This window comes from Balaenoptera acutorostrata, chromosome 19 (genome assembly GCF_949987535.1).
Source record: "Balaenoptera acutorostrata chromosome 19, mBalAcu1.1, whole genome shotgun sequence".
Lineage (NCBI taxonomy): Eukaryota > Metazoa > Chordata > Mammalia > Artiodactyla > Balaenopteridae > Balaenoptera > Balaenoptera acutorostrata.
Window position 1 is genome coordinate 27,572,336 of NC_080082.1, and position 10,855 is coordinate 27,583,190.

The 10,855-nt window shown below is 44.0% G+C and overlaps 1 protein-coding gene and 1 long non-coding RNA gene across 2 annotated transcripts; one reads left to right on the forward strand and one right to left on the reverse strand.

Moving 5' to 3' along the window:
- Positions 1–798: 798 nt before the first annotated feature.
- LOC103020822 (uncharacterized) lies at positions 799–6,660 on the reverse strand. The gene is made up of 3 exons (XR_449782.2): positions 6,576–6,660; positions 3,316–3,455; positions 799–935 (listed from the first exon to the last, which is right to left on the reverse strand). It is a non-coding gene; the product is annotated as an uncharacterized LOC103020822 (long non-coding RNA).
- A 2,042-nt stretch (positions 6,661–8,702) lies between these two features.
- Positions 8,703–10,306, forward strand: LOC103021006 (bridging integrator 2-like). Its single transcript, XM_028162941.2, is given in 2 exon segments — positions 8,703–9,635; positions 9,638–10,306. Coding segments are annotated over 2 exon segments (1,602 nt in total).
- Positions 10,307–10,855: the final 549 nt, after the last annotated feature.

The window sequence follows — 10,855 nt, forward strand, 5'->3', positions numbered from 1 at the left end:
CTGGCACAGAGGGGAGCCTCAGAAATGTTGAGTGAATGCATGAGGGAGTGAGCAAAGGGAGGTAGGTGGGTGAGTGAATGAATGAACCATGGTTCACCTGTCCCGTGTGTCTTCCATCCACTCAGTTTGCCCCGAGCTTTCAGAAGAGAACCTCTGAAGGCTCCTTTGGGAGCGGGACTTTCATTCCTCCTACAGGCTTATTCCAGGAAAGTTGAGTAGCTTCAGTGCTGGCAGCTGGAAGGCATTTCAAACTTAACTGTCAAGCTTCTAACGCTATTACATCCAGCCTCCTCTGCAGGTTGTAATCACCTGGACAGCATTAAAGCACTGCTCGGGCTGGAGTCCCACGCCCAGCATCTGATTCAATTGGTCTGGGGGTGGGAGCAGGGTATAGAGGTTTTTAAAAGCCCCCAGGTGATTCTAATGTGCCAATATCACAAACTACTGTATGCATGCTTGGGTGAAGTACTCTTGACTCATTTGGTTTCTAAAAGTCCCTAACCATTCAGAAATGGACCTGAGTTTCCCTCACATGGAAGCAGAAGGACGTTTAGCACAAACATGGTAGATGCTTTGAATATGCTCTAGAATTTGATGCCATTTCTTTGTGATCACCTTCAGGATCAGACGGCCTCTGGGGGAGATGATTTGCTCCCCTGTCCACAGGCTGAACCAGGCAGTCTCGAGGGGAGGGGAAAGGGCTTGGGCAGCGGTCAATGAAGAAATAGTCTGGGGACTTCCCTGGCGGTCCAGTGGTTAAGACTCCGCGCTTCCACTGCAGGGGGCACGGGTTCGATCCCTGGTTGGGGAACTGAGATCCTGCATGCTGTGTGGCGCAGCCCAAAAAAAAAAAAGTTCTGTGGATGTAGCCTAATGCTGTTCAAGAGAGAAATCTTTAGGGACTTGAAAAAGCTGGAGGGTTATATCTTTCTTTCCTGTAAATAAAGAGAAAGAGCAAGGTGAAGCCAGCCTCATCCTGACACTCCAAGGCTTTCACATTTACATGCATCATATTATCTATTAAAATGTAGCAACAGAGCATTTCATATTTTCAGTTAAAATGAAAGTCCATATATTTGTTTTGTTAAAATTATTATACCTTGCTGTTGAAGAAACAAAATGCCTACACCCCTTGTTTTAATTAAATAAGCTTAAATATTTGTTGTGTTGGGTTATATCTCACCGGTAATGTTTGTTGTTTTTCTTAATACAATGTGACAAAAATATTCACTTAAATGTTCATGACTAATTCTTAAGTTAGATATGATCCTGTCCAATGACTTCACAAATAGTGGCTTCCCTTAGCTTGGATTTTTAAAAATTATTATGGTAAAGTACACATAATACAAAATTGACCATTTTAACCATTTTAAAGTGTACACTGGCATTCAATAGATTTACAAGGCTGTCAACCATCTAGTTCCAGAATTTTTTCATCACTGCCAAATCCATTAAGCAGTCATTCTCTGTTCCTTCTCTCCCCATATATTTATTGTATGATTCCATTTTAATGAAATATCCAGAATAGACAAATCCACAGAGACAGAAAGCAGATTATTGGTTGCCTGGGGCTAGAGAGGAGTTGTTGGGGAGAAATAGGGAGTGATTGTCAATGGGCATGGATTTTTTTTTTTTTTTAGTGGTCATGAAAATGTTCTAAAATTGATTACAGTGGTGGGTGCATGAATTTGTGACTATACTAAAAGCCACTGAATTTTAAACTTTAGGTGGGTGAGTTGTATGGTATGTGAATTATATCTCAATATATGTTTTTAAATAAACAACAAAACACTTAATATCTGAGCTCAGAATAAGCCTCAGAGTTGTGATAGTTACTGTTTAGAATTTTTTTAATTAAAAAAATTTTTTTATCGATATGCAATTGACATATAACATTGTGTAAGTTTGAAGTGTTCAACATGTTGGTTTGACCCTTGAACAACTCGGGGGTCAGTGGCTCCAATCCTGGCCCCACCACTCCCCACTTGCAATTGAAAATCCACAAATCCAAGTATAACTTTACAGTCGGCCCTTTGTATCCATGATTCTGTCCTTGGATTCAACCAACCTTGGATCGGAAGTATTTATTGAAAAAAATCCGCATATAAAGGGACCTACGCAGTTCAAGCTCCTGTTGTTCAAGGGTCACCTGTACTAAGTTTATTCTTATGCTAACGGTGGGGAGTGGATACAGCGTAGATACACTGGACAAAGGAATGCTTCACGCCCCGGGTGGGACGAGATTTCATCACGCTGCTCAGAATGGCGTCCAATTAAAAACTTAAGAATTGTTTATTTCCAGAATTTTCCATTTTCCAACCATGGTTGACCGAGGGTAACTGAAACCGTGGAAAGCAAAACTGCAGATAAAGGGGGGGGGGCGACTGTATTGTTTTCTTATTTAATCATTATTTTTATGATTAGGAAGAAAACAATTTTTTTTTTAAAGATAATTCAAATGCCCAAGTAATCACCTTCTTATGCTACCTTAGATCTCCAACTTTAGACCAATACATGAATGAAAAGCAATTGATCTGGGGGTGATCCTCCTCTTGCACAAGGCCCCAGAGGAGGCTGGGGCAGGTGACCTGGCTTCATTAACCGGCAGTTTTAACAGCAGGTTCTATTGCTTGTTTTCTCAGTAAATGGCTGAAATATCCCAAGAGGATGTGTTAAATTCACCTACTTTCTCGAATATTTATTTGGGGCTGTTGCTGGGACTAATGCAGTAGTTCTAGTTTGATGTTTAATCACAGCTCAGAAATTCCGTTGCCACAGATACAGAGGACCAGGATGATGTCATTGTTGCCATGTGCCTCATAAGTTGGTTAAAACTGACCTTTAAAACTTAAGCTTAATTATCTTTACTGTCAGAACAGGTCCGTAGGGAATATGCCTTAATGAATTCATATTTTGACAATCATTTCCTTCTTTCCTCATCATTAAAACTGATTTTCTGGGTCTGCCTCTGAATCCACACGGGGCCTCTCTGAACTGCACATTTTCCAAATCCACATTAAGGTAAAAATGCTTATGTGCACCTGCCTTCTCCCTGGAGAGGAAGGAGTGAAAGGAGATCCCAGGAGGAAGGTGACCTAATTCCTTCTCTTGGTCCCTCCATTCTCTCCTTCAATGGGATCACCTTTCAGGAGCAAAAGAATGGGGTGGGGTGGAGAGTGTGATGATCCAAGGCACACCCCCCTTCTTCCTGTCTCCCTCACTCAACACAGTGATATCTTGTTTTATAAACGCTCTAGAAAATAAATTCTATATTGAAACTCACTGTGATTTGATTTAAAAAAAAAGTATCCTCACAAATCGTGTGAAGCATCAGCCATGCTCCCTCGCTGCATGCCCATGTGCATGGCTGCAAGGCCCACAGCCCACGGCTTCAGCTGGTCCCATGCAGATGAACACACAGACATCTTCATTCATTCGATCTCTGAACAAATGTCCTAGAAATTGAGGAACCAGCAGTGAACAAAAGAGACAAGGAAATAGCCTCATGGAGCTACTTTAGGTGGGGAAGACTGAAATGAAACAAATACTCTCAGAAGGCACTCTAAAATCCCCTGGTGTCGGGTGCTGGGAGGGTGCTATGAGTGCCTATTTCTGATCTATGGGGTGGGGTGGGAGAGGGGAGGTTCAGGCAGAGTGTCCCCGAGGAAGTGACATTTAAACTAAGACCTAAACAACGGCACTCCAGATTTTCTGCATAGGGGATGATTCAGGACAGTATTCAGCTTAGTGAAAACGACAACTACTCGTGTCAGAGAAGGGGAGGTGATGGATAAGTCTCCTCTAAACACCACTTTATCACCAATACTGGACATGATGAATGAGGGCGTCAGAGGGAGCAAGTGCAAAGGCCCTGAGGTCAGTCTCCTCATGGGATAATCAGGTAAAAGATCTAAATACAAATTATCATTGTAAACAAGTGGTTCTCAAACTTTTTGGTCTCAGAAACCCTTTACTCTATAAAAATTATTGGAGAGTCCAAAGAGCTTCTGTTTATGCAGAGTATAGCTACCAAAATAAATTATTAGAAATTAAAACATTTAAAACTATTATTCAATTTTTAATTCTTTAAAAAATAATAAACCAATTACATGTTGACACAATACATTTTTTTGTGAAAAATAACTATATTTTTCAGGACAAAAGACAATTAGAAGAAGAGTTGCATTATTGTACATATTTGTAAATCTCTTTCCTATCTGTCTTGACAGAAGGCAGCTGAATTCTCATGTCTGCTTCTGCATTCAGTCTGTTGCAATATTATTTTAGTTGAAGTATATGAAGAAAATTTGGCCTCCTACAGATAGGTAGTTGAAAAAGTTAGGCTATTTTAATGGCCTTTTTAGATAGTTGTAGGTATCCTTCTTTGATACCATGCCAAAACTTGACAATTGATAGTTTTTCCTTAAAGGTTAGCTGCAGTGTGGAATCTGAAACCATAGCAGTAAATTTTTTGTACTCTGTTATACTGAAATTCATTGGTCTGCCTTTGAACAGATCTCTTACCCATGCACAGATTTTTTAACATCATGTTTTGGTCATTTGGAAAATATTGGTTCATTGAGTTGTGTAGATTTTCCACATGTTTTCATTATGTAAAATTCTAAAATCATGTTTATTAATATCACCACCAATCCCATCAGAAAAATATGTAAGTGTTGGAAAGCTCTCAAGTTCACAGTGGTCAATACAATTTTTCCAAATGCTAATTTTCACTTGAAAGCGTAAATTTCATCATCGTCAACAAATATTTCAGTTGTTTTCATTGAAATGACAGTTTCACTTCATTTATTTTCAAGAAAATGCCTGCCAAATACTCAAGTCTGAATGACCATAGTTTGTAAGTCATACTTTCAAGTAAAAACGATGTTCCACAATAAATGGGGCTAGTTTGGCTGGCAACTCAATCACAAAGTGCTTTTCCTTAGGATAACCATTGTCCTTCAGTTTGCAGAAGAAATGTTTCATGCTTACTTCCAATTTCATTATGCAGAATATTTTAAAAGTATGTACTCAAAGGTCATGGTTTAATATAATTACTGATTTTAATGGCTTCATCAAAGACGTTATTAAGTGAAAATGGTTTTTTCCCCCTATGAGGGTGTGATAGTGAGGAACCAAGTCAAGTTCATTTCTAGAACTGTAAAGGCAAATGACACCTACTCTCTCCCTTTGGAAATCTCACGTTTCCATGCAGATGACACACATGTCCACAAACAATTCTCATGTGGCTCAGTGGATAAGAGCCCAGGACTTGGAGTGACAGAGACCTGGGTTCAGAGCCTCAGTCTTAAGCTTTCTGAGCCTCAGTTTCCTCGCCTGTAAAATGGCGATAATATTACCTACCCTCAAGTTTGTTGTGAGAATTAAATGAGCTAATAATACAATAATATGTCTCACATATTAATAGTAGCTGTTTTAAGTGGGGAAGGTGGACTTGAGTCTTAAGGACTATATGTATATAAAATGCAGAATTGATCAGAGTCAGGGACAGCGGGTGGGGACAGGGGGAGGGAGACCTTCCAGGCAGAGGGTATATGGGACCATGCCTGGGGCACTGCTGACGTGGTGAGGTTTGGTGAGCTGGGTGCTCGAGAAGAGGGGGGTGAAGGGTTGAGGCTCAGAGGTTGGCAGTAGCCAGATGGCAGAGGGGTTTGTGGCCATGCTGGGGCTTCTTGTCTGTGGGAGAAGAGATCTAGGCAAAGCTGCCTGGAGTAAGGTGATTGGCAACAGGATGGGGTGGTGGATTAGAGGAGGCAGGGAGAGCAGGGAGGGGGCAGGACTCATAGGAGGCAGGGGAGGGGGGAGCAGCGGTGCGGAGCAGAGAAGGAGCCTGGGGAAAAGCCTGCCCTGGGGAGGACATGAAGGGCCATGCTGAGCACGTGGGCTACAGTCATGACACTCTTCTCGCTTTTTTGCCCATCTCACGCAACTGTCAGCTGTTTTTTTGCCCCAAATTTCCTGTCCCTCCTCTCTGTCTCAGTAAGCTGATGTGGATGAATCTAGGCTGTCTATTTCTGCAATGAGGCCGAATATCTTAACTGCCAGTCTGACAGATGGATCACCAGTCTCTTCAATTGTTATCTTATAGGGAGGAACACCTGGAATCCTTCCCTAATTAGCTGGCTGGTTTAGACACATCACATTTTATTCTAAAAAAAGAACTTCTCATTTTAACTCTTGCTCAACAAGTGCTTGTTGGCCGATAAATGTTAAAGATACGATGTATTTTTTGAAGTACAATAATCTTTGTTAATTACTTATAACAAAATGTTTTAAAGATTAACTCTGCTCCTTTGAGCTCCACAGGAGCGCCAGGACTGCAGCCTGCATCGGGTAGATGTTCCTTCCTACGTAACAGTGACAGGTGCTTATTCAAGAGAAGGTACACAGAAGCCCAAAGCAAAAGATCTCCACCCTCTCCCCACCACCCTCACACTCTTAATCTATTCCTCCAGGGTGTCGATATGGTCTGTCACATGCTTTCTATGTCTATCTTTTCATAATGTACTTCAAACAAAAACAAAAACAAAAAACAAAGCCAGAGGTGAACTCACAGTCCACAGTCCGTTTTACAGCTTGCTTTTCTCCTTCAATAATAGACGACCAAGGCCTTGTGGAGGTCCCGGCATTGAGTGGCACCCCCTTCTATGCACTGGCTGAAGAGTCCTATCCACGCAGGATTTGTTCTTAAAGGCATCGGTAGCCTTGGGCACGGCCTTCTTCACTAGAAAATGCAGACTTGGAAGCCTCCGATGCAATCTGCAAGGGGATCCTTGGGAAAAGCGCAGCTTTTGTCCTTGAATAGTGCCAGCCTGTGGCTGGATGCCATGGCCTCAGAAACTCCAAACCTCCCAGACAGCAAGAGGGTCTTGGGTGGAACTGGGCAACGGCCAGACCTACAGAGAGCAGAAGGCGGAGGTAACGCGTGGGGGTTTGCTCCTGGAGCAGATTCTTGCTGTAAGGGATCCCAGAGCCCCAACAAAACATGTTTAGGTCACATTTTCCATTTCCTTCAAGACTTTGGTCATTGACATTGAGAAATACAATGACAAGTTGATTTGTTTTGTGTCCAGGATAAGTTCCTCCCAGGAAAACTAATTGTTACATTGACTCAGCACAGTCAAGCAATGATGTTTCTTTAGTGCAATGGGTTTCACAAAAAATCCTTTATACTTCCATATGGAGACCTGTACAAAAACACTTTCGGCAGGATTATTAATATTTAAAAAATTGGAAACAATTCAAATGCCCATCAGCATGAGAATGAATAAATAAATTGAGAAACATATTCATAGGATGGAATACTTGACAGCAAGTAAACTGAATGGAGTAGATCTTAAAGTTGAGTGAAAAAGCAAGCAACAGAATAGTATATGTGGTGTGAGACTGTTTTAAAAACACACAAAATGCTGTGTTTTGTTTATGGATACGTGTGTGATTTGTAGTAACATGGTAGTGATGACCTTGGAAGGAAGGTCATCCCAAGGTCAGCGACCTTGGGAGGGAGGGGAAGAGACTGCCCAGTTGGGCCACATCAGGGACTTCCCTGGCCCCTGTAATGTTAATTTCTTTCTTTTTTATTGTAAAAAACATACCAAAGTTTACCATCTTAACCACTTCTAAGTGTACAGCTCAGAAGTGTTGTGTTAACATATTCACAACGTTGTGAAATAGACCTCCAGAACTTTTTCCTTTTGCAAAACTGAAACTCCCCATCTCCTCTCCCCAGCTCCTGGCAGCCACCCACTTTCTACTTAGATGAATGTGACTAGTCTAGACACCTCATACAAGTGGAATCACACAGTAATTATTATTTTTTTGTGACTGGCTTATTTCACTTAACATAATGTACTCAAGTTTCATCTATGTTGTACCATGGGACAGGATTTCTTTTTAAGGCTGAATAATATACCATTGTGTGGTGCAGTGGTTAAGAATCCGCCTGCCAATGCAGGCGACACGGGTTCAAGCCCTGGTCCAGGAAGATCCCACATGTTGTGGAGCAACTAAGCCCGTGAGCCACAACTACTGAGCCCGTGCTCTAGAGCCCGTGTGCCACAACTACTGAAGCCTGCACGCCTAGAGCCCGTGCTCTGCAACAACAGAAGCCACCGCAATGAGAAGCCCGCGCACCACAACGAAGAGTAGCCCCCGCTCACCGCAACTAAAGAAAGCCCGTGCGCAGCAACGAAGACCCAACGCAGCCAAAAATAATAAATAAAATTTTAAAAATACTTAAAAAAAATAAAGCTTTCTGTTTAAAAAAAAAAAAAGGTGGTGGGAAGGCTTGAAAGTCAGACAGGTCTGGGTTAAAAATCTGGGCTCAAGGTACTTATCTCCTGAGTCTGTTTCCTCATTTATAAAATGGAGATAATAAAACTCACCTGGCAGGAGTGTTTCAAGAATTAAAATAATAGCCGGACAGCGATGGGCCTCGGGGAGGGCTCAGGGGCGCCACCGGCTGGGCCTCGCAAGGGTCTCCGTGATGGCCGGGCGCCCTGGGCCTCAGGCAGCTTCGGGCAGCCAAGGGTGAGCCCTAGGCGGCGGCGGGGCGGGGCGTGCGTCGCGAGGCCCGCCCGCCCGGATGCGAGGCATGCCGGGAACCGCGCTTCCTGCTCGGGGGCCCCGAGAAAAGTACAGGGCTCCGGGCCAGGGCCTGCTGCCCCTGGGGAGCCGGCAGGATGGCTGAGGGCAGGGCGAGCGGCGCCGCCGGCCTCTTCGCCAAGCAGGTGCAGAAGAAGTTCAGCAGGGCCCAGGAGAAGGTGCTGCAGAAGTTGGGGAAAACTGTGGGAACCAAAGATGAACGGTTTGAACAAAATGCCAATAACTTCTACCAACAACAGGCAGAAGGCCACAAGCTACACAAGGACCTGAAGAACTTCCTCAGTGCAGTCAAAGTGATGCATGAAAGTTCAAAGAGAGTGTCAGAAACCCTACAGGAGATCTACAGCAGCAAATGGGATGGTCATGAGGAGCTGAAGGCCATCGTAGCGAATAATGATCTCCTTTGGGAAGACTATGAAGAGAAACCAGCTGCCCAGGCTTTGAGGATCATGGAAAACTATGTAGCCCAATTCAGCGAGATTAAGGAAAGAATTGCCAAACGGGGCCAGAAACTCGTAGACTATGACAGTGCCTGACACCACCTGGAGGCGGTACAAAATGCCAAGTAGAAAGATGAGGCCAAGACTGCCAAGGCAGAGGAAGAGTTCAACAAAGCCCAGGTTGTATTTGAAGATCTGAACCAGGAACTACTAGAGGAGCTGCCTGTTCTTTATAATAGTCGTATTGGCTGTTATGTGACCATCTTCCAAAACATTTCCAACTTGAGAGACGTCTTCTACAGGGAAATGAGCAAGCTGAACCACGATCTGTATGAGGTGATGAGCAAACTGGAGAAGCGACATTCCGACCAAGTCTTTGTGGTGAAGGGACTCTCAAGCAGCAACAGACGCTCTCTAGTCATCTCTCCCCCAGTTCGAACATCTACAGTCTCCAGCCCTCTTACCTCACCCACCAGTCCCTCTGGTGGAGGTGGTCCCTCCACCTCAGCAAGGGAGGAAGAGCTGGCATCTGATCCAGCCCAGGGAGAAGACAACTCCGAGATTAAAAAAGAGCCCTTAAAAACAAGGAAATAGAGGAGGAGGCTGAAGCAAGCTTCTCTGAGGGGGAAGAGCCTCTGCTAGCCTTCAGCGGCCCCTCCCAGGCCCAGCCCTCACCCACTGTTGAGGATGGAGAGTCCCAGGAGGAAGTTCTCCCTTGCTCCCCAGCTCCATCACCGGGCAGAGCTCTGATCCCTTCAGAGCAGGCTTCATCTTTCCCAGAAGTAGTCCTCCGAACCTGCACCTCAAGTGAAGGAGCTGAACAGCCAAAGAGAGCCTCTATGCAGAGGGCCTCGGCACCGCCTGATAGGCCTCCTCCACCCAGAGCCACTTCCAGCCCCAGGTCCTCCTTAGGGAACATGCCCTCCAGCCCTCCAGCCTCTGAACGAAGTTCACCCACCAGCCCTAGGGCCTCCTTGGGGGCTGAGACTCCAAGTCCTAGGGCCTCCTTAGAGGCCTCTCCTGATCCACAGCCACCAGAGAAGCCAGCAAGAACTCCTGAGGTCAGAGAAAAGGAAAACACCAATAATCTGAACCCAGAAGAACTTTGTACTGCCCCAACCTTGATGATCTGTCAGAATCAAGGTCTTCAGCTTCATGTCTCTGCGGTTCCAGAAGAGAGCAGCATCATAGCACCGGGGCCTCAAGAAGAGGTGTCTACCATTCAAAATGCACAACTCTGAAGAGGAACTACCAAGACCTCCCCACACACACCTCCCCAGAAAAGCCCCTCAGCTAGAGGATATAAGTCAGAGGGACTTAAGATCCAGCATTCATTTCTGGTTTCTCAAACTATGAATGCTGGCGGTCTCTAAAGACCTAGCATTAATGGAGGCTGAGGAGCAGACTTAGGGGAGGGAGGGAGGCAGTCTTGGGAGAAGAGACTGTTAGACTCGGAATATTTAATTCAGGTTTTAGCATTGTTAGAATAATAAGACTTTATATACTAATGAAGTGGGGCTAAAATGACTATAAAAAGCAAAAGCATCTGTAGACATAGACATTTGTCCACCCACAGGCATATAACCACACATACTCAGAGAATAGTGAACAGATCTTTGATTTACCACTCATTTTGCAAGACTTAAAACCAAAAGAACAGATTTTCAGATTGTTAAATACAGTATTATTCTGATGAAAAAAAAATTAAAATAATATACGTAACCACCAGAAAATACGTATAGCCCTGCTGTCCAATAAATGGTGATCATGATTTCATCAGTCATGATGAT